Here is a 26,119-nt window from a genome sequence, read left to right on the forward strand (position 1 = left end):
TTTTTTATTAGATGGTCAGGGTACTGTCTAGTTTCTGCTTTTTATATAGTTAGTATTTTTCTTTTGCAACTGATTAGCCAATGTAAAAAGATAATTTCAGACTACATAAGAATCCTGCTCATCATTTAAATTTCCTATTAGGTTTTAGCACCCATTGCTGCTTCATGCCTGACTTAATTTTTACTATGATGATTGGAAAGAATGATTTCTTTCCAACTGTTTGTATTGATGTTTGCATATTGATTTTCTATCCATCATCTTTACTTATTTTTTAGCTCTCCTAGTGAGGAAAACTTCATGGATTTTTCCAAGTTAATAGTTATACTGTGGGGTCTTTATTCAGATATTTCTCTTGACCTTTGAGAGGTAAAATCTTAATTCAATTTTGAGAGCCTAGTGCACAGAAGTGTTTCTATCTTTCCAGCTTAACTGTGTGTTTCTAATTATATTTTATCCTGAATGTCAAGGTATTTTTAGCAGAGAGGCAGTCTGCAATACCTCACTTTACTAAGATGCAAAAATACAAATATTGAGACTAGAGTTACTCAAAAGCGCTGGTACTACAGACGACAAAGACAAAGACTTTGCATCAGAATATAAATCACATACTGCTTCCCTATTGAAAGAGTCTTACCATGAAAAAAAGTTAGCTCATCTAAAAAAGCAGTTTTGATCCCTGGGTCTGAAAGATCCCCTGGAGAAGGAAATGGCAACCCACTCCAGTATTGTTGCCTGGAGAATTCCATGGACAGAGGAGCCTTGAGGGCTATACTCCATGGGTTGCAAAGAGTTGGACATGATTGAGTGACTAACTTTCACTCTTTTCAGAAATCCAATGGCTACACTTTGACAAGCAAGGTCTAGATGACTCACTTGAAAAAGGAAATAGTATTTCTATCTTGAACAATTCCATGTGGTTCGAGAGTTTCTCCATGTGTGGAAAAGTAATTAATCAATACATATTAATGAGTTAATGCTGTGTGAAGTGTGATAGATGAAATGCTCTTGTGATGAGATAAATCCAAGACAAATTCTTAAAACTGAAGGCAAAATGCATTTTCTACATAATACTTCTGTTTATGAATATAGGCTCCATCTACTCTAAAATTTTCCTTTGCATGATTTTCAACCTCCTGTCTTACCAGAACTGAAATTTCAACCATCAGAGTTAGAGGGATTTTTTTCCTCATTCATTACAATTGAATCATTTGGCAAAGAGATTTTTTTAATACATGAAGCAATTTAATTTATCTTTAGTAGTTTAGATAAATAAGTAAAAGGCTTTCTAGGCACCCTCTCTTAAAACCAAGGAAAGGAAACAATTTAACTCAATAAATACAATAAAGATTTTTTTCTATTTTCAAAACTTCCAACCAGCTATAATACAATAAAAATCAGTTATTTTATTAGAATATATAACAGTTAAAAAATTAAAAATAAATAAGTTGCTGCCACAAAATTGCAGCATAATATATAGTTAACTCATTCTGTTATGGTCAGTTAAGAGAAAGATGGCAGGAAAGATGATATAGTCAAAGAAAAAAAGTGGGGAGAGGTACAAAGGAAAGGAGAGTTAGAGTAAAAAGAGAAAAAGAAAGAAAAAGTGTTTTCCTGAATGAGTTAGATACATGAGGTCACCAAGAGGAACACATCCTCTGACTGAGCCACTTCGGTAAGAACTGTATCATTTGATGATTTTACTGCACTGGTGTCTTCAACCTAGGGGTAAAGGAGATTCTCACATTCACCAAGCAGAAGGACCATCAGCAAGTTTTCACTCTTCCTCACTGGACCAGAAGAATTGCAGAGAGGTGATCTTAATGCTGAAGGAGGAATGCTCACTACCACTTGTCCACACCTGAATGGCAGAGTGCTTCCACCACTACCGAGAAGGCTCAAAGACAATGGTTAATTCAGGCTTTTCTTCTTGAAGTGTTTCTAGGGCACGTTTTGTGTCATAGTTGAAATACATTTCACACAACCTATAAAAGCAAAAAGAGAGCCTTGGATTACACTCTTCAAATGAACACTTTGAGAGTTTTGGGCTTTAAAAATCTCGTCTCCTCTCTTAACCTCATACTTCTAAGCTTTCCAGTGCTACATATCATGCCTAATGTGATTTCTGTTACATTTTTAACCTTCATGTTTGGAAATGTTTAAAAGTGCAAATATAAAGAGAATAGTATAATTAATCCTGCCATCTAGCTTTGACAGTTAACAACTCATGGCCAGTCTTGTTTCATCTATTACCCACCCAACTCCTCACATCAGTGGATTATTGTAAGCACAGCAGTTCAAGCATCTATAAATATATCAATGTGTGAAATGAAACAACTTTTAAAAGAGAATTACAATGCAATTATCATACCCATAAAGGTTAACAATAACTTTCACATATCAATATATGTCCAACCAGTGTTTCAATTTCCTCAATGGTCTGATAAAATTTTTATATTATGTTAATTTAATCAGGAGCCATATAAAGCCCACACATTGAGAATTCCCTGATGGTCCAGTGGTTAAGATTTGGTGCTTTCACTCCTGTGGTTTAGGTTCAATTCCTTGTCAGGGAAACAAGTTCCCATAAGTCACAGCCCACCCCTCCACTCTGCCAAAAAAACCCCACATATTGTAATTTCTTGGTACACCTATCAATGATATGAGTTCTTCCTCCATCTCTCTCTCTTTTTTTTTTTTTAATCTCCCTTACAACTTAAGTAAGAAATTATGCTATTTGTCCTGTATCATTTCTAGTAATCTTGATTTGGGTATGTTACGGATGCTTTATGTTCCTTCAAAATTCATATGTTAAAGCCTTAACCCTCAATGTGATGGTATTTGGAAATGGAGCCTTCAGGATGTAATGAGGGTTACATGAGTTCATGGGGATGAGTCCTCAAGATGGGATTAGTGCCCTTATAAGAAAAGATACCATAGCATGTACTCTCTATCTCTGTCTCTGTCTGTCTGTCTTTCTCTCTGTACACCACATAAGGGCACAACAAGCCCAGAGGAAAGCTCTCTGCTGCTGCTGCTAAGTCACTTCAGTCGTGTCCAATTCTGTGTGACCCCATAGATGGCAGCCCACCAGGCTCCCCCGTCCCTGGGATTCTCCAGGCAAGAACACTGGAGTGGGTTGCCATTTTCTTCTCCAATGCGTGAAAGTGAAAAGTGAAAGTGAAGTCGCTCAGTCGTGTCTGACTCTTAGCGACCCCACGGACTGCAGCCTACCAGGCTCCTCCGTCCATGCGATTTTCCAGGCAAGAGTACTGGAGTGGGGTGCCATTGCCTTCTCCAGAGGAAAGCTCTCACCAGAAACCAAATCAGCCAGCACCATGATCTTGGATGTTCCACCCTCCAGAACTATGAGAAATGAATGACTATGATTTGTTTAAGGCATATAGACTATTCTGTTTTGTTATGGCAGCCTAAGTTCACAAGGCAGGTTGACTGCATCCATGGATTCCCCAGTCTGTGTTGAGCTTATCCCTCATCTCCAGAGTGTCCTAAAGATACAGATTATAAGTAAACAAGCAAATGATATAGCTTATATGATGGTGTTCAACACAGTGGAGGAAAATAAGCAGAGAAGAGGAAAGGCATTGCTGGGTTGCTATTTTCATTAGGATGGTTATAGTCAGACTCACAGAAAAGACCTCTGAGCAAAGAATTTAAGGATTCACAGGAATAAGACATGTGGACATCAAAGTGTAAGAAGTCCCAGGCAGAAGGAACAGCAAGTGTATAGTGTCAGAGGTGACACTGTTTTTTGAAACAGCAAAGAGAACAGTGTGAATGGAGAAGGAACTAGGGTTAGAAGATGACTGCAGAAATAGCAGGATTATGTGGGGCCTTATACACTGCCATGAGTTTGTGGCTCTTGCTTTGTGAAACAAGCATGCTAGTAGGAGTGATATGCTCTGACTCACATTTTAGCTATACCCTCCATCTGCAGTGGTAGATGCAGAATAGCCTAGTAGAATGCCATCAGGACAGTCCAGACAAGAGGTGACAATGGCTTGAGCCAGAAAAGGACCTGTGAAGCTAGCAAAAAGTGGTCAATGAGTGGGCATGCTGTGAAAACAGAGCTAAAAGGACATGCCAATGGACTGGATAATCACATAAAGAAAAAGTGTCAAAGACAACACAAGGCTTTCTGTACCTGAACAGTTCAGACTGAGTTACCATTGACTGAGATGGGTGAGAAACGGATTTTACACAGAGGGGACAGCACAGGTTTGGGTTTGGACACGTCAAGTTTGGATGGCTTATTAGATATCCAAGCATAAAGGTGAGACAAGCATTTAGACATGGAATTCAGGGAGATATGAACTGGAGGGAGGGGTACAGCACATATGTGGTAAAACCAGAAGACTAGATGATATTAAAAAAAAAAAAAAGCAGAAAGTATAGAGAAGAAAAATTAACTCAGATTGAGTTCTGGGTATTCAGCATGCAAAGGTCAAGATGAGGAAGAGAAACCAGAGGAGACTGAGCAGAAATAGCCAATGTAATAGGAGAAAATTCAGAGTAGAGTATGTCGTCCCTAAAACCAAGTGAAGGAAATGTCTTTCGTGAAGGATGTGATTACCAATGCTAGCAGAAGTTACGAAACTAATTAGGAAGCTCTTACTAGAGAGGTAATCAATGAGTGGCTTAGTGGTATCATTGATGATGGAAGGGAGCGGATGGTCCCAACACCCTGAAGATAGGCCAAATTTTATGAATTTGTGATCTTGATGTTTCTGGAGCACTTTTCAATTAGAAATTCTCAGAAACAAGATGCACAACACCCTACTATGCAAGGACTTTTACAATAGATGGGTCTAATTTTACAAAGTACAATACCTTGTATAGAAATGTAATTCTATTTAGCTACTTTCTTTGCAAATTGTTTCTTTCAAGAATATGGATGGAAAGTCTTTTCACACCCAACTGAAATTTAGTTATTCCAAACATCTGGACGAAGTTGAATATGGAGTTCATGACTCACATACAGTATATAGTAAAAAAAAAAAAAAAAAAATCTGCAATTGAACAAGGCTCAACCTTCAGACTGAGCAACTAAACTGAACTGAACTGAATAACCTTACCCAGAGTGCAAATGAAGCCATCCTGGATTTTGGAAACTGCAAAAATTTTTCTTTAGCACTGTGAGCCCTGCCATACAAATCTCTGCAGGGCACACTTACCTCAGGCTTTTCAGGAGGCAGCCCTGCTGTTTGAGCACTTCACAGAGAAGCATGACCCCCAGATCACCCAAGTCGTTGTTGCCTAGGCACAGCTTTCGCAGGCTCTGGTTAGAAGTTAGAAGTGTAGAAAGATCCCAGCAGCAGTGTGATGTGAGGCTGCAGTTGTCTAACCTGCAAGAAAGAAGGCGACTTTTTAAAAATGTCCCCTTAATTATCCTACACAGGTTTCCCAGATCTTAGCCTGTAATGTTTCAAATGTAGGAAAAGCTCAGGATTAACAAGCTTTGAACTGCTTTATGTGCCAAGAGTTATTCTCTCTTCTTTAAATGAGAATATTTTTTCCAATCTACTGGATTGTGCAGATCAAATTAGTAAGAGCAGTTTGTGAAACAGTTCTTCCCAATTCTGTGCCTCCTCACAAATTTTCCTAAAACAAAAGTGCATACCAACCCCAAGGAACTCTAGTATTCACCTTTACACTATCTAGAAGTACAGCTCCTCCCAGTACCATAATCCTGTAATAATCCAAACCCTAGGAAGACATATCGCTTCTCATCATTCTCCCAAACTACCCCATTCCCTGGGGCCACTATGCATTCCCATCACCATAATAAGCTAAGAGACTTACTCCAACACCTGAAGCTTGCAGTTGCGGTGCAAGAGTCCCTCACAGAGTAGCTTGACCCCCATGTCTCCAAGAGCATTGCCCTGTAGGTAAAGGTGGGTGAGATTCTGATTTGTACTGAGCACTGAGGATAGAGCTGGACAACAACCTGATGTAAGGCCAGAATTCACCAACCTGTGGAAGGAATAAGGAAAAGAAAATTCAATGTGGGGTGGGGAGGATAAATCAGGAGCTTAGGATGAACATACACACACTACTATATATAAGATGATAACCAAAAGGACTATATAACACAAGGAATTCTACTCAATATTCTGTGACAACCTATATAAGAAAATAATCTAAAAAAGAATGAATATAGGTATATGTATAACTGAATCACTTCACTGTACACCTGAAGCTAACACATTGTAAATCAACTGTACTCCAATAAAAGTAAAATAAATTAAAAAAAAAAAAAAAAAGAATCCTCAATGCCCAACCTTTCTTGGACATCACACAGCTGTCTCAACATAGGAATGTCATCTTATCTGAAAAGTTTCATCCCTCAACTTACAGACCAGAAGCCAGCATCTTGAATATAATCTGTAAACAGTATGACTCCTTATCTCTGGCCTCATAAAAGATACAGATGATGTCTAAGCAGATGCTTTCCTGGGGTCAATAGAAGAGACAGAGCAAAAGCAAACTGATTCACATTACCTCCACATTTCTCCTTCTTCCTACATATATTCCCTCTGGCTATACATGTTCCTCACAACCACTTCTTCAAGAAAGACATCCCAGATTATCTCTTACTATTAATACTAATTCTCATTATTTTCATATTAACAGTGCAGAGACTACCTTATTTGATTTTTCTATCAACTGGGCAAGGGGGCAGTGTAGCTCTAACTGTAGAATATTTTTTTACAGATGAGAAAGCTGAAGCTCATCAAATCATGTTCCCCTTAAGGTCAAAGAGAAAGTATTTGGAAGAGAAGGAACCTATACTAACACCTTCTAGAATCATCCCCTGCTCCGTTGCCCCTTCTATCCACCTCATACTATGTTCTGCACTATAAAGGGCCTCTCAGAGCATAAAGCCTAGTTTTGCATTATACTCAGTAAAATTAAGACTGTTGATGTACGACTACTCTTGGGTCAAGTTGAGCATACACCATATATTTGTGAAATGTATACCATATGTTTGTGAAAAAGCATTTCACAAGCTGCTCAACTTTATAACTAGATAATATTATAACATAGCATTATCACCCAACAACATCATGAGGGCTCTGAAATAGAGAGCTGTGTCACTTCTGAAAAGAAGCTCAGAGGGTGGTATAGTATACAGAAAGTCACAATGTGAGACCTTGAACAAAGCCTTTATTTAAGAGTATCTCATGCAGGCACATTCCTTTCTGCCAGAACCCTTAACCATGATATGTTTTTAAATTCTAAGGTGTCTTGGAATCAGGAAAAATAGAAGAAAGTCATTCAAATAGTATAGCATGAACAGATGACCAAAAGGAAACAGAAGTACTTACCCACCCACTGGTCTCCATCTTCATAGTTAAGGATGAATCACAACAAAAAGACTGAGCAAGCAAGACAATGAGGGAAATGAAGCCCGAGATGGGTGAGCAAAAGAAACTGAGTGGTTTATAGCAAGTTTTATCTCCAGCTAAGAAGAATTTTATCAGAGGATCTTTAGTGAATGTGCAAAAGGGCTTTTCAGGACTCCTGGCTGTTAGAATGAACGTTTGTAGTCCCTTACCCCCAAATTTCATATGTTGAAATCTTAACTCCCAATGTGATGGTATTAGAATGTGGGGCCTTTGAGATGTGATTAGGTCTTGAGGGTGGAGTCCTCATCATGGGATTAGCACCCTTATAAAAGAGACCCCAGAGATTTGCTTTGCTCCTATTACAATGTGAAAAAACCAGAGTGGCTGTATGCAAGGCAGGAACAGAGTTCTTATCAGGAACCAGGTGATCTACAGGCCTAACCCTAACCCTAACCTTGGATTTCCAACCACCAGAACAGTGAGAAAGAAATATTTGTTGTTTGAGCCACCCAGGCTGTAGTATTTTTGTTATCACAGTCCAAATGGACTAAGATACTGGTAAAGATGAAGAACACTCCAGAAGTCTAGAGATAGTCATCAAAAAGGAAAGGAAGAATATTTTGAAAGTTACAGAATAGTAATTTTTACCACTGTTTCCAAAAAAGGGTTGGAAGGTATTATACAACAAATGTCTGAGGAGAAGTACAATGAAGTGGCAGCAATTACCAGCAGATAGGGTGGTTTTGTTAAGAATAAGTCACATCAGGCTTACCAAAACCACTGAGATTGACTGAAGGGTACACAGAGCATATAGTGAAATGTTTAGAAAATCAAACTACCAAGCCCTACCAAACAATCTATTAGGTTTGAGGAATGTAACCAACATCCTATATCTTGGTTTCACCCAATCCATTCAACTCAGATCTACATTTACATTTACTGAACATAGATATTTCACCATGTATTATATGGTGATTGATTTTTTAAAAATTATTAATGATTTTGTGATTTATGTCACAAAAATCTCTCACAAAGAAAACTGAGGAAGAAGGTCTAACATCTACTGAGTATCTACTAAGTGCCTGGCTGTGTGATGATACATTTAAATAGGATTATTTCATTGAAGTATTACAAAACCAAGATGCAGGTGTTATTTTTAGCTTTATTTTTAAATAGAAAAACTGAGAATCAGAGAACTTAATTGAATAAGAAGGAGTTTTCTAGATGAATGATGGGAATGGGAGAGTAAGGATAACCCTTCAGGCAAAAGGAAAATGCTACACAAGGGTGAGGAAGGGCGAAAAACTAGCCAGATTCTTAGAATTAAAAATTAATTTAGTATGACTCAAAACAGAGTGAAGGGCCTGGTAGGCAAGAGGGAAGGAGCAGTGATCTAGGGCTGACTTCAAAGAAAAACTTCTGAAAGTTTTTTGAGCAAAAGTCCAATATTAACCAATATGCACTTTAGAAAATTCCCTGCAGTGTTATGTAAAAGAAAGATGAAAGGCAGAGGGGATTGAAAGTAAAAACAAAATAAAAATTATCCTCTGTTTACTTGTCAGCTGCCTGGAAAGTCCCACTATTCAACAACATGGAATAGACAGGGCAAGAAGAGGGCAAAGGAGAGGGATGAGAAATAAGTTACAAGAAATAAAGATTTGCAAATGCTTAGTATGCGGTGCTTGTGTAACACTGTGGAGGGGGCAGGGGCAATATATAGTCAGAAAGAAAGGTCTAAAGTTCAAAATAAGGAAATTTGACTGTTTCTAACAAAATATAAAATGCCTAAGTTTTGCCTTATTAATTCTACTTATAGGTTTCTGTCTCAAAAGAAATATGCTTACATAAAGTATATACAAATATGCATTTTCAGAGTTATTTGTAACAGTAAAAAAGAAACTCATATAATAGTACATCATTCAATGAGCAGCAAACTACATTACTGTAATGAATACTACAGAGCATTACCAAAATCTGTAGATTTGTATATAGCAGCATGGCAATGTGTCCACAATAAATGAAAAAAGCAAATCATGGAAAAGTATCCACATACTGATTCCTGTTTGGACAGACATAGTGTTATGGGTTGAATCATGTCCCCCAAAATTTCATATGTTGAAGTCTTATCCCCTAGTACTTCAGAATGTGACCTTATTTAAAAATATGGTTATTGAAGGTGTAATTAGTTAAGATGAGGTAATTAAAGTAAGCTCTAGTCCAATAAGACTGATGTTATTATAAAAGGGGGACATTCAAACACAGAGACAGACACACATCAGCACAGTTAGAATACCAAGTGCTGAAAAAACTAAGATTGAAGTGATGCACCTACAAGGAATGTCAAAGATTGACAGTAAACAATGAGAAACTGGAAGAGAAGTATGAAACAGATTCTTCCTCACAGCCATCAGAAAAAACCAACCCTGACAACACCTTGATCTTGGCCTTTTAGCTTCTGCTATTGAAATAAAATAAACTTTGGTTGGAACTATTTTAACAGCAGAATACACATTCATCTCAAGAGCACTTGAAATATTTTCTAGGATGGATCATATGTTAGGCCACAAAACAAATCTTAAAAAATTCAATAAGACTGAAATTATGCCAAGTATCTTCTCTGACCACAGTGGTACAAAACTAGAAATCAATAACAGGAGGGTAACTGAGGAAACTCAAATACATGAAAATTTAAACAACACTCTTCTGAACAACCAATGGGTCAAAGAAAAAATGTTACAGGAAATAAAAAATAGCCTGAGTTAAACAAAAATTAAAACACAATATACCAAAACTTATAGGATGCAGCAAAATCATTTCTGATAGGGAAGTTTCTAGGTACAAATGCACACATCAAGAAAATTGAGAGATCTTAATTAAGCAGCTGGACTACCCTGATGGCTCAGAGGTAAAAAATCTACCTGTCAATACAGGAAAAACAGGTTCAATCCCTGGGTCAGGAAGATCTCCTTGGAGAAGGAAATCCCAACCCACTCCAGTATTCTTGCTTGGGAAATCCCATGGACAGAGGAATTTGGCAGGCTATCGTCCATGGGTCCCAAAAGAGTCAGACACAACTTAGCTACTAAACAACAGCAACAATTAAACAACTAACTTTACACCTCAAGGAACTAGAAGAAGGGGAATAAAGTAAGCCCCAAAGTTAACAAAAGGAAGGAAATAAAAAAGATTATAGCAGAAATAAATAAAGAACAGGGAAATAATAAGAAAAATATTAGCCAATTAAGTAGGCCCTTAGACAATTTACAAACGTTTAGCTAGGAAAAAAAATAATAATAATAATAAAGAGAGAGAGAACCCAAATCAATAAAATTATAAAAAAAGGTGAGACATTAAAACTGATACCACAGAAATACAAAAGATCATAAGAAGTGCTATAAACAACTATAACCACCTGGACAATCTACAAAATCTGAAAAATTCTTAGAAACATGCTAAATACCATTGACTCAGAAATAGAAAATCTAAACAGACTAATCACTAATAAAGAGAATGAAGTAGTACTCAAAAAAACTCACAACAAAGAAAAGCCCAGGACCAGATGACTTCACTGATGAGTTTTAGTAAACATTTAAAGAAAAATTAATGCCAATTCTTCTCAAATTCTTCCAAAAATTAAAAAAAAAGGAAAAATCACTAACTCATTTTATGAGGCCAGTTACCTTGATACCAAAAAGGACACTCTAAGAAAAGAAAACTAGAGGCCAATCTCTTTGATGAATATAAATTCTCAACAAAACACTAGTAAATTAAATTCAGCAACACATTATTAGGATCATGCACCATAATCAAGTGGAATTTATCTTCAGATGCAAGGACTGCTCAACATATGCAAATCAATCAATGTGGTATATCACATTGCTGCTTCTGCTGCTAAGCTGCTTCAGTCTTCTGTGACTCTTTGCGTCCCTATGGACCATAGCCCTCCAGGTTCCTCTGTCTGTGGGATTCTTCAGGCAAGAATACTGGAGTGGATTGCCTTGCCCTCCTCCAGGGGATCTTCCCCACCCAGGGATTGAACCCATCTTCCCCACCCAGGGACTGAACCCATTTTCCCCACCCAGGGATTGAACCCACATCTCTTGGGTTTCCTTGCACTGGCAGGCAGGTCTTTACCACTAGCACCACCTAGGAAGCCTGATGTATCACATTAATGAAATAAAATTTAAAAATTAAAACAGACTTATGGACATGGTATAGGGGAGAAAGGAGGGGGTGGGGTGTACGGAGAGAGTAACATGGAAAACATACAATACATATGTAAAATAGATAGCCAACAGGAATTTTTGCTAGCCAATGGGAATTTGCTGTGTGACTCAGGGAACTCAAACTGGGGATCTGTAACAACCTAGAGGGTGTGATAGGGAGGGAGGTGGCAGAAAAGTTCAAGAGGGAGGGGTCATAGGTATACCTAATGCTGATTCAAAAAGTTTCATTCTTTTACATGTGAATATTCAATTTTCCTAGCACCAGTTATTGACAGACTGTCTCTTCTTCTTGAGTATTATTGGTTCTCTTGGCAAATGTTAGTTGAAAGTGTATACTAACTTATTTCTGGGCTCTATATTCTGTTCCAATTATTCACTTGTCTGTTTTTGTTGCCAGTGTCATACTGTTTAATTTCCCTAATTTTATACTATAGTTTGAAATGGAAGTGTAACACCTCTCACTTTGTTCTTTTTTCTCAGGCTGAAAGTGTACATGAAAGTTGCTCACTCATGTCTGACTCCTTGTGACTCCATGGACTATACAGTCTATGGAATTCTCCAGTTCAGAATACTGGAGAGGGTAGCCATTCCCTTCTCCAGGGGATCAAAGTATATTATAAAATCATAGTAATCAAAACAGTATGGCAGTGACATAAAAACAGACAATAGGTCAATGTAACAGGATCAAGACCCAAGAAATAAATCCATAAATATGCAGTCAACAGATATTTGACAAAGGAGCCAAGAATATTCAATGCTGAAGATAATCTCGTCAATAAATGGTGCCGGAGAAATAAGACATTCATAATAAAGGGAATGAAGCTAGATCCCTGTCACACACTACTCCCCAAAATCAACTCAAAATGGATTAAATACTTAAATGTAGGGGTGTCCCTGGACTCAGTGGTAAAGAATCCGCCTGCCAATGAAGGACACAGTGTTTTGATCCCTGACCTAGGAAGACCCCACATAACATGGAGCAACTAAATCTGTGTGTCACAACTATTGAGCTTGTGCTATAGAACCCAGGAGCCACAGCTAGGGAAGCCCACATGCCCTAGAACCCGAGCTCCACCACAAGAGAAACTACCACAGTGAGAGGCCCATACACCACGACTAGAGAGTAGCCCCCACTCACAGCAACTGGAGAAAGCCCACACTCAGCAACAAAGATCCAGCACAGCCATAAATAAATAAAATTTAAAAAAAAAAAGATTGAGAGGGACACAGGAGGGAGTTTTTTTTAAAAAAAAAAGACTTAAATGTATGAAAGCATAGAACTCTTGAAAGAAAATATAGGAAACAAAACTCCTTGACGTGGAATTAGTGATCATTTTCTTTAATATGACACGTAAAGCATTAGCAACAAAATTTAAAATAAACAAATGGGACCACGTAAAACTAAAAGCTTTCACTTATCAAAAGAGACAATTAACAGTGAAAAGACAACTTATAGAATGGGAGGAAATATTTGCAAATCATGTATCTGATAAGAGGTTAATAGTTATATCCAAAATGTATAAAGAACTCATACAACTGAATAGACAAAAACAAAACAATCCAATTTAAATATGGGCAAAGGACCAGAATAGATATTTTCCCAAATATATTCAAATAGCCAATGGGTACACGCAAAGTCATCTGGAGAAGGGAATGGCAACCCACTCCAGTATTCTTGCCTAGAAAATTCCATGGACAGAGCAGCCTGGAGGGCTACAGTCTATGGGGCCCTAAAGAGTTGGACTGGAGGAGGAAATGGCAACCCACTCCAGTATTCTTGCCTGGAAAATTCCATGGACAGAGGAGCCTGGCAGGCTACAGTCTACAGGGTCGCAAGAGTCAGACATGACTGAGCGACTAAGCACACACATACAATGCAAAGTCATACTGAGATATGACTACTCACCAGGGATATGTAAATTAAACCACAATGAGATATTACCTCATGCCTGTCAAAATGACCATCATCAAATGTGTGTGTGTGTGTGAAGCCACTCCAGTCATGTCCGACTCTTTGTGACCCCATGGACTGTTGCCTGCCAGGCTCTTCTGTCCATGGAATTTTCCAAGCAAGAATACTGGAGTGAATTTCCATGCCCTCCTCCAGGCAATCTTCCACATCTCTTATGTGTCCTTCATTGGCAGGTGGGTTCTTTACCACTAATGCCATCTGGGAAGCCCATCATCAAAGATGAGTGATAACAAATGCAAGGATGAATGTGCAGAAAGGGAACTCTTGTACACTGTTGATGGGATTGTAAATTGGTATAGCCACTATAAAAAACAGTATGGAAGATCCTAAAAAACTTAAAAATAGGACTACCATATGATCCAGCAATTTTACTTCTGAGCATATATCCAAAGGAAATGAAACCACTATCTCTAAGGACTTGAAATTAGTATGTCAAAGAGATATGATAAAAGTATAGATATCTACAATGGAATACTCATCAGCCATAAAGAAGAAAAAATGGTCACAATTTGCAACAATGTGGATGGATCTTGAGGCATCATGCTAAGTAAAATAAGTCAGACAGAGGAAGACAAATACTGTATGACCTCATTTAAAACAGAATATTTTAGAATTTAAAACAGAAACGGAAACAAAAAACTCAAACTAAATTCATAGAAAAACAGATCAGATTTGTGATTACCAGAGGCAGGGGAATGCAGGAGGTGGGGAGGTGTAAGATAAATGAGTACTAGGGATATAATGTACACCCTGATGACTAAAGGCAACGTATCTGTATGGTATATTTCAAAGTTGCTAAGAGAGTGATTCTAAAACATTTTTGTAGCTGAGGTGATAGATATTATCTATGGTAATCATTTTGTAATATATGTATATCAAGTCATTATGCTACACATCTTAAACTTACAGTGCTGTGCATCAACTATATATCAAAAAAATTGAAAGAAAAAAAGTGAAAACAGAGACTTCCCTGACAGTCCAGTGGTTAAAACTCCACACTTCCCCTACAGGGGCTCGGGTTTGATCCCTGATTGGGGAACTAAGATCCCACATGCCACGCAGCACAGCCAAAAAAAACCAGTTTGTTAATTTTAAAAAGAGAATTTAAAAAACGATGTCTGTTGTTTAAGTCACTCCCTTTATCATACTTTGTTACAGTAGCCCTAGAAATCTAACACCCACAATATATTAAAATAGGTGGGTAGATGGACAGATAAATGGATGGATAATTGCTCATTCATAACAAAATGTCTGGAAGTTTGCTCATCAGCCTGTTGCAAATAGTTCTCTCAGGAAGTGAGCTGAAAAGGAGCTTTCACTTCTTACTTCACATATCTTTATTATTTAATATTTTACACTAAGCATGTATTACTTTTGTAATTAAAAACTTCACAAGCAGGACTTCCAGTTTCCAGACCAGCATGTAGAAAGCTTAGAAGTTGCTGTTCCATCCTAACAATAAGTTAAAAGCTGAATAAGTTGACAAATCAATTCTTCTTAAATCCACAAGAGAAATGTGGTCACAGCACAACCCACTGACCCTAAAATGACACACAGGCAAATACAAAGAATCACAACTTCCTGGATCAGAAACCGATGAGCTTAAACCTCCATGGGAATGACTGGCCAGGTAAGAAAACCTGGTGGCTCAGTCAGTAAAGAATCCGCTTGTAATGTGGGAAACCTGGGTTTGATTCCTGGCTCAAGAAGATCTCCTGAAGAAGGGAATAGCTACCCACTCCAGTGCTCTTGTCTAGAGAATTCCGTGGACAGAGGAACCTGGCAGGCTAGTGCGCATGGACTCACAAAGAGTCAGATACAACTGAACAACTAACACTTTCACTTTACTTCAAAGGCTAGTTGTGGACAAGTCTAAGAGATTAAAAACATTAGGAGGACTCAGTCATAGAGGGATCTACATACTTCTGTGAGTTTTATTTCCAGGGGTGCTCAACCAGGTTTTCACACTAAATATAAGAGAAAAATCCCTCTGTGCTTCCAGCTGGGGAAGGAGTAAAGAACTACTTTATTTTATTTTGCCTTGCTTTGTTCTACTTTGTTTTATTTTTTAGAGAATGCCCAGTTTATTATTGGAAGGGAGTAGGGGAGAAGGACATGCACATGAGAACCATTTGTGGCTCAGACCTGGGACTCTGGGGGTGGACAGAGTTGTTCAAGGGTCTGTAGTCCTGAGTGTCCTCCTGAGTTTGGTCTTGCAGGCAAGACACTATGGTTCCAAGAATAAAAAGAATGGAGGAGAGAAGCCAGGTGCCCAGTCATAACCAATACGTAGAGCTGAGTGACAGGCACTGAAGGGCTTGGGATGGACTAGAAGCAGTACCCTTAAGACAAATTCCTCCAACTTATTTTTCCTTTTTGGCTATGCCACGTGGCATGTAGGATATTAGTTCCCCAACCAGGGATCACACCTGCACCCCCTGCAGTGGAAGCACAGTATCTTAACCACTAGACAGTCAAAGAAGTCCCAGGAACCATTTATAAATACAAAAATACTTCAGAGATACTGTGAGTTCAGTTCCAGACTACCATAATAAAGGAAATATCTCAAAAAAGTGAGTCACATGAATTTTTTGGTTTCCCAATCAGGAAGATCCCCTGGAGGAGGAAATGACAACCTGCTCCAGTATTATTGCCTAGGAAATCCCACAGGCAGAGGAACCTGCCAGGCTACAGTCTATGGGGCCGCAAAGAGTGGAACATGACTGAGCAACTGAGCACAACAGTAAGCACATATAAAAGTTACTTTTACACTATTCTATAATTAAGTCTGAAATAGCATTATGTCCAAAAAAACGTGAATACTTTAATTAAAAAATACTTTATTACTGAAAAATGCTAACCATCATCTGAGCCTTCAGTGAGTCATAATCTTAGTTGGTAGGAGGCCTTGACCTACTGTTGATGGCTGCTGACTGATCAGGGTAGTGGTTGCTGTGGGTTAGGGTGGCTGTGGCAATTTCCTGAAATAAGACAACAGTGAACAACAAGGTCCTACTGTATAGCACAGGAAACTATATTCAGTATTCTGTGATAAGCCATAATGGTAAAGAATATGAAAAAGAATGCATATATATGTATAACTGAGTCAGGTAGCTGTATGGCAGAAATTAAGACAATATTGTAAATTAATTATACTTCAATAAAATTTTTATAAAGAGACAACAATGAGGTTTGCCACATCAATTGATTCTTTCTCTCACATGAACACTTAGAAGAACTGTATGGTTATTAATTGACCTATTTCAATATTGTGTCTCAGGCCCATTGACAGGGAGAGACATGGAAACAACCAGTTAGTAGAGCAGTCAGAACACATACATTTATTGATTAAGTTCACTGACTTATACAGATGTAGTCTGTGGTGCCCCCAAAACATTTCTAACAGAAACATCAAAAATTGCTGATCACAGATCACTGTAACAAATATAACAATCAAAAAGTCTGAAATACTGAGAGAATTTCCAAAATGTGACACAGAGACACAAAGTGAGGAAATGCTATTGAAAAATGGTATGAATAAGACTTACTCAATACAGGGTTGCCGCAAACCTTCAATCTGTAAAAAATGCAATGTCTGTGAAGCATAATAAAGCGGAGATAAAAAAAATATAGGCATGTCTATATACCAGAGTACTCTGTTCCTTTCACCTATACTTGTCCTCAGGAGAAACTAATTACCCAAAGCCTAACCTGCTGGGATAGTATTAGTCTAATTGATCTCAAGGAAGAGAAATATTCAGCTTCGGCCCTCTCTGGCCATCTTGTTCTGCTGAGAAGGGAGAAAAGAACTGAGATGCAGTTGAAAACCACTGAAAAGTCACAGTCCAGAGGTATAAATTCACTAAAACTGAGACCTAATCACAGGACTGCTTCCTCTCTCCTCAGCCTGTATTACCACATTATTGAAGTTCTATTTACAGTAGTTCCCTTTACCAGTACAACATGTTCAGTCTTCAAGAATAAGTTACAGGACATTTTAAAAGGCGAAAAAATAAAGTTTGACGAGACAGAGAAAACATCAGAACCAGAGTCTAAGATGGCAGGAATGTGAAATTATCAGACCAGGTATTTAAAATCATTATGATTAATACCCTAAGAGCTTTAATGGATTAAGTAGACAGTGTGGAAGAACAAACTGGCAAAGTAAGAAGAAAGATGGAAATTCCAAGAAGAAAACAAAAGGAAATACTAGTGATAAAATAGTAAATTATTTTTTATAATAATAATAAATAATACTATTTACTATAATAATAGTAAATAGTAAATTACTATTTACAAATAGTAAATTTTAAAAAACTGTAATAGAAAAAAGAATGTCTTTAATGGGATTGTTAGTAGTAGTAGACTGGACATAGCTGAGAAAAAAATCTCTGAGTTTGAAGATATCTCAAGAAACACCTCCAAAACTGAAAAGTACACAGGGAGAAAAAAAAAACACAGAATATCCAAGAACTGTGAAATAACTATAAAAGATGTCATATGAGTATAAGATACACATAATGGGAATACTAGAAGAAGACAAGAAAGGAACAGAAGACTTACAGGGAAGGAGTATGACCAAGAATTTCCCCCAAATCACAGATCCAGGAAGTTCAGAGACACCAAGTAAGATAAATACCAAAAAAAAGGGGGGAGGGGGGTGGAATCCTACAGATTGGCATATCGTTTTCAGAACACAGAAGATCAAAGGTAAAGGAAAAATCCAGAAAGAAGCCAGAGTAGGGGGAAGTACTTTATCTGTTTAGGAGCAAAGATAAGAATTACAACTGATTTATTATCAGGAACTATGTAAACAAGAAAAGAGTGGACTGAAATATTTAGTGTTCAGGGAAAAAAAATTCTAGAATTCTGTACCCTTTGAAATTAGCCATCAAAAATAAAAGAGAAATAGTTTCTCAGACAAACAAAAATTGAGTGAATTTGTTGCCAATAGAACACCTCACAAGAAATGAAATTTTCATAAGTTTTTAGAGAGAAGAAAACAATATACAATAGATGTGCAAAAAAAAAAAAAGAAGAGCACCAAAGAAGAAACAAGTGAAAGTGAAATAAAAATTTACTTTTCTTATTTTTAATTGATCAAACAGATAGCATCATGTTCAAAATAATAGCAATAATGTATTCAATTATTTATATTTATGTGTATGTATACACTCATAAATTGACTGAATGACAGTAATTATATAAGGATAGAAGGAAGGAATTAAAATTACTTTGTTATTATAAAATAGTTACATTGTAAATGTCATTTAGGGTCATTTGAAAGTAGATTAGTTGTAAATATGTACTGCAAACTCTGGAGCAACCAGTAAGAAAAGTTTCTTAAAAGTAGGATGGAGGGAATTTCCTGGCCTTCCAGTGATTAGGAAGGTGCTTTCACTGCCGTGGGCCAACTTCAATCCCTAGTTAGGGAACTAAGATCCCACAAGCTGGACAGCAAGGCCAAAAAAAAAAAAAGAGGCAAAATGGAATTATAGTAAAGGTTTAATTAAAGTCACAAAAGGCAGAAAAGGAGATGAAAACAACAATAAGATCAAAGAACAAGAGCAACAAATGGAAAACAGGAACGAATATGAGATATTAGTTCAATTAAGTCGATAATTAACTTGATTATCAATGATCTAAATGAATCAATTAAAAAGCATGTATCGGAGAGCAAACAAAAAAGTAAGACACAACTGTATATTGTCTATAAGAAATCTACTTTAAAAATAAACACATACAGTTTAAAAGCATAGGAACAGAAAATATAAAAAATAAAATAAGTGTAAAGGGATAGAGAAGGATATACCATGCTAACACTAACCAAAAGAAAGCAGGGGGAACAAAGGAAGCGGAAACTACGTGGTGTATATACACATATATATGCAATGTAATATTATTCAGCCTTAAAAAGGAAGAGAATCCTGCCATTTGTGACAACATGAATGAACCCAGAGGATATTATGCTAAGTGATAAAAGCCAAAGATCTTAAAAAAAAAAGTCAGACTCACAGTAAACAGAGTAGAATAGAGAATGGGGGGATAGGGGGAAAAGGAAGATACTGATCAAAGGGTACAAACTTTCAGTCCTAAGATGAGTGCATGCTGGAGACAATGTACAGCATGGTGACTGTAGTTAATATGTTGTGTGTTTTATATTTGCCAAGAATAGATTCAGACTGGGCTTCAGACCCAGGCTGTCCAACTTCAGAGCCCACAGTCATAACCACTCTTATTCCAGAGTAAGGGGAGGGTCATCCTTCTAGCCGTAATTTAACAATCCTGAATACTCATTGGAGGGACTGAAGCTGAAGTTGCAATACTTTAGCCACCTGATGCAAAGAGCCAGCTCATTGGAAAAGACCTTGGGAAAGATTGAGGGCAGGAGGAGAAGAGGGAAGCAGAGGATGAGATGGTTAGATAGCATCACCAACTCAATGGACGTGACTTTGAGCAAGCTCTGGGAGATAGTGAAGGACAGGAAAGCCTAGTGTGCTGCAGTCTTTGAGGTTACAAAGAGTTGGACATGACAGAGTGACTGAACAACAGCAATGGACTTCTTCATCCAACAACAGAGGAATACACATTCTCTTCAGGTTCACACATAACATTTACCAAGACAGGCCACATTCTGGGTTATAAAATGTATCTTAACAAGCTTAAAAAACAGAAATCACACTGCAATCAAATGAAACTAGAAACAAATAACAGAAAAATAGCTGGAAAATTCCAAAATATGTGGACACTAAACAACACACTTTTAAATAATGTTTTAAATACTCAACACAACATACAAAACAAAGAGTGAGCCTTAATGTAAACTATGAACTTTGGGTGATTATGATGTGTCAATGTAGGTTCATTAGTTGTATCAAACAGCCACTCTGGTGGGACATGTCAGTAATGGGGGAAATTAAGCACATGTGGTATGGGGGCATATGGGAAATCTCTGCATCTTCCTCTAAATTTTGCTGTGAATCTTAGTTGACTCTAAAAAAAAAAAAATGCCTATTTAAAAAGAAAAAAGCACAAGAGCAATATCTAAGTTTGACGAGCCACCTGTATACAGGTTGTTTTCAAAGCTGAGGATCATAGGAGAATTCCCAAGGAGTGTGGAAACATTTAGTGAAAAAGAAAACCAACGGTGAAATCCCCAGATGACAGGAAGAGAAGTCAATGCAAACCCTGAGAAGCAGAAGCTATAAAATTAGTAGGAAAGACTGCTGCTGCTGCTCAGTCAATTCAGTTGTGTTTGACTCTTTGTGGCCCCATAGACCACAACCCACAAGACTCCTCCGTCCGTGGGATTTTCCCAGCAAGAATACTGGACTGCAAGTTCGATGCATGAAACGGGGCACTCAAAGCCGATGCACTGGGACAACCCCAAGGGATGGGATGGGGAGGAAGGTGGCAAGGGGGTTCAGGATGGCGGACACATGTACACCCATGGCTGATTCATGTCAATGTATGGCAAAAATCGCCACAATATTATAAAGTAATTAGCTTCCAATTGAAATAAATTAACTAATTAAAAAAAAAAAGAATACTGGACTGGATTGCCATGCCCCCCACTCCAGGGGATCTTCCCGACCCAGGGATCAAACCCACATCTCCACAATGGAAATTCTAGGAACTTCCTAAAAATAAGAGAAAAGGATTTCAAGGAGGAGATAAACAGAATTAAAGGCAGCAGGTTTCAACTAGGATTAGGATTGAGAAGGATCTACAAGAGTCAGAAATAGGATCATTGAAGGTCAACTGAGAGTTTATGCTCTGAGCCTCTTTGCTTTGTATGGAGTGTTTTCCCCTGGCTTCTTCACGGATCCCATGTCACCTGCATGAGAGGCATTTACTGAACACCTGGACAAGGATGTAGCTCTCTCTGCCACTCCAGTTTTTATTATACTATATATATATATATATATATATATTATATATATATATAATTTTACTTGTCTATTGTCTAGCATCTATCATCATTCCATATGAGAATGTTTGTGAAAACAAGGTCTTGGTTTGTTTTAGTCACTGCTGCTGTCAGCACCCATGACTGAGCCCCCAGAGTACCTAGAAAATAAAGTGACCAAATCATACCTGTTGGACAAACCAAGAGTGGCAAAAGCCAAATTGTTGTGGCAGAGCAATAATATAAGGGAAGGAAATGAAGGCATTGAATATAGCCTTTTTTACTAAATTGATGTGGCAATATCTGAAGAAGAGCAATGGGGAGAGGCTCAGGGAGGTAACAGGGCTTTGTTTTTATAGATTTTGATTATGGACTAACAGATTATTCCTCAGCAAAGACCCTTTCTGCTCCACTTAGTAATGATCTAGTTGGTATTTATGTCAGTAATGTGAATGAAGACATTTACAGTTTGCTTGTTATATGTCTGGGTAATACTGACAGGATCGTGATTCAAAAATGCCTAGACAATGAGTCAAAAGAAAGAGAAGATGAAAATTAACAGAGCTAAATGTGAGAACCCATATAGTTGGATAGAGCAGGATGTAGAAGCCCTTTAGACAGCCTATTGCTGCTGCTGCTGCTGCTAAGTTGCTTCAGTCATGTCCGACACTGTGCGACCCCATAGACGGCAGCCCACCAGGCTCCTCCGCCCATGGGATTTTCCAGGCAAGAGTACTGGAGTGGGGTGCCATTGCCTTCTCCAGAGAGCCTATTAGCCAACTCATTATGAGGTTTTTCTGGAGTTAAGGGAGGGTTTGGTGGGTCACACTGGACTCTGTCTGCATTGGGTTCCACTGCCTTTTATCTGGGTGTCCTTGGACAAAGGTTTTAAACTCTTTGAGCCTCATTTTATCCTCTTTAAATTAGAGATACCAATATCTACTTGTCAGTTTTTATGAGGCCAATGGAGAATAAACCATGCAAAAAACACAGAAGGGCAGTGTTACATGGTCAAGTGCATGTAACAGAGGGTATTTCTGTGGTATAATAAGAAATATATTTGGTCTTTGTCCCTCATTCCTATCTCAGAGGTCCTAAAACCTTGGAATTTCCTGGGGGCTTCCCTGATAGCTCAGTTGGTAAAGGATCTGCCTGCAATGCGGGAGACCACGGTTCAATTCCTGGATCAGGAAGATCCACTGGAGAAGGGATAGGCTACCCTCTCCAATATTCTTGGGCTTCCCTTGTGGCTCAGCTGGTAAAGAATCTGCTTGCAATGCAGGAGACCTGGGTCGATCCCTGGGTTGGAAAGAGCTCCTGGAGAAGGGAAGGGCTACCCATTCCAGTATTCTGGCCTGGAGAATTTCATGGACTCTATAGTCCATGGGGTCACAAAGAGTCAGACACAACCGAGTAACTTTCACTTTCAAGAGTGTCTATTGCTAATCAAAGGAGCCTCTTTTGATCACATTTGAGTTTATGTTAATGGGGTGACTTAAAGTGGGGCCCTTAGATTGGCTCAGGATAGGGCTAATCATCAGAAAGGCCAAGTGGTTAGAAAGTTGGAACTTTCAGCCCCACCCACTAACCTCCAGCAAGGAGAAGGAAGGAAGGCTGGAGATTAGGCTCTATAAAATCTCTTGAACAATGAGTTTTGGAGATCTTCTGGGTCAGTGAATCTAACCAACCTGGCATCTACATACCAGGAGGATGGAGCACCCCAACTCCATGGAGAGAGAAGCCCCTGGGCTCCAGACTCTTCTCTACCTCATCCTATGTGTCTCTTCATCTGTTTGTATACCTTATAACATCTTTTATTTAAAACTGTAAACATAAGTATCTCCCTGATTTCTGTGAGTCAATCTAGCAAAGTTTCACACCTGAATAGGGGGCTGTGGGAATCCCCAATTTGTAACCAAGTCAGATAGAAGTGTGAGTAATCTTGGGACTCACTACTAAAAATTGATGTCTGGCATTGGCAGGGCTAGGGAGGCAATCTTGTAGGACTGAGCCCTTAGCTATGGGGTTAGTGTCGAAATCTAACTGACTTGCAAGACACCCAATTGGTGCCTGCAGAGAATTGGCTATTGGTATTACAAAACATCCAAAGTTGTGTGTTACTATTTCCCACAGACTTCCAATAGAACTCATGATCTGGTGTGACTGCCAAAAATATAAGGAAACCTCAGTCCTCACCACTGACAACATAGTGCCCTACCATAAGAGGTGAAAGTTCCACCACACATCGTTAGGAGTGTCATGTTCAGGTCTGAGTACTGCACTTCAAATAGGGACATTAAAAGACCAACTCTTACCTAGGAGAGCATAACTAAATAGGTGAAAGTACTAAACCATGTCCTAGTTAAATATTTAGAGACATCCAAGTAAAAGATGAGAAGAACTAGAGTGTGAGTGCTGCCTCTAAGGAATCAAGATCAGCATCTCTTAGCAGACTCTGAGGAGCAGAACAAGGGCCAATGCACAAAACAATAGAAGGGGCTATATGGAAATAAGAACTGCAGGCATTGCAGCAATGACTAGCATGCTTAGAAGTTTTCACACATAAAATGGGTGAATGTCTTAGAAGCAAGTGTTCGTTCAATGATGAACTGGACTGTACAATTCCTAGGGTTTCTTTCGACTCTGAGAGTCTCCAGACTCTATATGTAATAGGAAAGAACAAATCTGACTCCATATTAGACCTAGTTCTTTCATTTTAACCTTGGGCCCTGTTGACTGTGCTTAGTCATGCTGGCTCTGCACCCTTGTAAAAGAATGTTCCTGGGTTTCCCTGGGTGGCCTAGTGGTTAAGAATCTGCCTGGCAGTGCAGGGGACAGGGGTTTGATCCCTGGGCCAGGAAGATCTCACATGCCTCAGATCAACTACTGAAGCCTGAGGATCTAGAGCCCATGCTCTGCAACAAGAGAAGCCACCACAGTGAGAAGTCCATGCAACCACAGTGAAGTGTAGCTTCTGCTCACCAAAAGTAGAGAAAGTGCTCACAACAACGAAGACCTAACACAACCAAAACAAACGAAAATTAATTAATTTTAGCCATTTGCAGCAACATGGATGGACCTAGAGAGTGTCATACCGATTGAAGTCAGATAGAGAAGGAAAATATCACATGATATCCCTCATATGTGGAATCTAAAAAGAAATGATGCAAATGAACTTACTTACAAAATAGAAAGAGACTCACAGACTTAGAAAACAAACTTATGGCTGCCGGGGGAAGGAGAAGTTAGGGACTTTGGGAAGGTCATGTACACACTGCTGATGCTGCTGCTAAGTAGCTTCAGTCGTGTCCAGCTCTGTGCGACCCCACAGACGGCAGCCCACCAGGCTCCCCCGTCCTTGGGATTCTCCAGGCAAGAATACTGGAGTGGGTTGCCATTTCCTTCTCCAATGCAGGAAAGTGAAAAGTGAAAGTGAAATCACGCAGTCGTGTCCAACTCTTAGCGACTCCATGGACTGCAGCCTACCAGGCTCCTCCATCCATGGGATTTTCCAGGCAAGAGTACTGGAGTAGGTTGCCATTGCCTTCTCTGCATGTACACACTACTGTATTTAAAATGGGTAACCAGTAAGGACCCATTGTATAGCACATAGAACTCTGCTCAATGTTATGTGCCAGAATGAATGGAAGAGGGGTTTGGGGGAGAATGGATACATGTATCTGTATGGCTGAGTCCCTTCACTGTTCATCTAAAACTACCCCAACATTGTTAATCGATTATACCTTAATACAAAATAAAAAGTTTAAAAAATAATAATAAATTAATTTTTAAAAATTATTGTTAAAAAATGTTCCTATTGCCTAAAATATACAGAATAGCCTATTCTCAAGGCTCTGATCTTTAAGAGTCATTTGGACATAAAGAGTTGCAGAACAGAGAATAACATTTATCTTGGAGGTTTACAAGAACAGCTTTACCTGCCCTACATGGACAACTGCAAGAACAGAGGATTCCAACACTAAGGAGTTTGCAACAACCAACCGCATCCCTCCCTCAACTTGCCTTTAAAAGTGCTTTGCTGAAACCCTTAATGGAGTGCAAGGTTTTGAAGTGCAAGAGCCACCGATCTCCTTCATGGCCCTGCAATAAATCTTTCTCTGTTCCAAACTCCAACATTTCGATTTGTTTGGCCTCACTGTGCTTTGGGCATAGGAACTTGCATTCAGTAACATGTAGACATAACAATTTTGGGGGGACCCAAAATCATTGCAGATGGTGACTGCAGCCATAAAATTAAAAGACACTTGCTCCTTGGAAGAAAAGTTATGACCAACCTAGAGAGCATATTAAAAAGCAAAGACATTACTTTGACATTACAAAGACATTACAAAGGTCTGTCTAGTCAAGGCTATGGTTTTTCCAGTTGTCATGGATGTGAGAGCTGGACCATAAAGAAAGCTGAGAGCCAAAGAAGTGATGCTTTTGAACTGTGGTATTAGAGAAGACTCTTGAGAGAACATTGGACTGCAAGGAGATCCAACCAGTCAATCCTAAAGGAAATTAGTCCTGAATATTCATTGGAAGGACTGATGCTGAAGCTGAAACTCCAATACTTTGGCCACCTGATGAGAAGAACTGACTCATTTGAAAAGATCCTGATTCTGGGAAAGATTGAAGGCAGGAG

The 26,119-nt window shown here is 38.6% G+C and overlaps 1 protein-coding gene across 2 annotated transcripts in view; it reads right to left on the bottom strand.

Annotated features, from left to right (window-relative positions):
* Positions 1–1,204: 1,204 nt before the first annotated feature.
* NLRP3 (NLR family pyrin domain containing 3) overlaps positions 1,205–26,119 on the bottom strand; it is a 49,187-nt gene continuing 24,272 nt past the window's right edge. For both annotated transcript variants that reach the window (XM_027546756.1, XM_027546755.1), the window contains 3 exons: positions 5,821–5,991; positions 5,193–5,363; positions 1,205–1,982 (listed from right to left, as the gene is read on the bottom strand). In XM_027546756.1, coding sequence (XP_027402557.1) covers positions 1,883–1,982; positions 5,193–5,363; positions 5,821–5,991 — 442 coding nt within the window. In that variant the 3' untranslated portion in view covers positions 1,205–1,882. The remainder of the gene's footprint in view (positions 1,983–5,192; positions 5,364–5,820; positions 5,992–26,119) is intronic.

The sequence above is a fragment of the Bos indicus x Bos taurus genome, chromosome 7, assembly GCF_003369695.1.
Source record: "Bos indicus x Bos taurus breed Angus x Brahman F1 hybrid chromosome 7, Bos_hybrid_MaternalHap_v2.0, whole genome shotgun sequence".
NCBI classification, from domain to species: domain Eukaryota; kingdom Metazoa; phylum Chordata; class Mammalia; order Artiodactyla; family Bovidae; genus Bos; species Bos indicus x Bos taurus.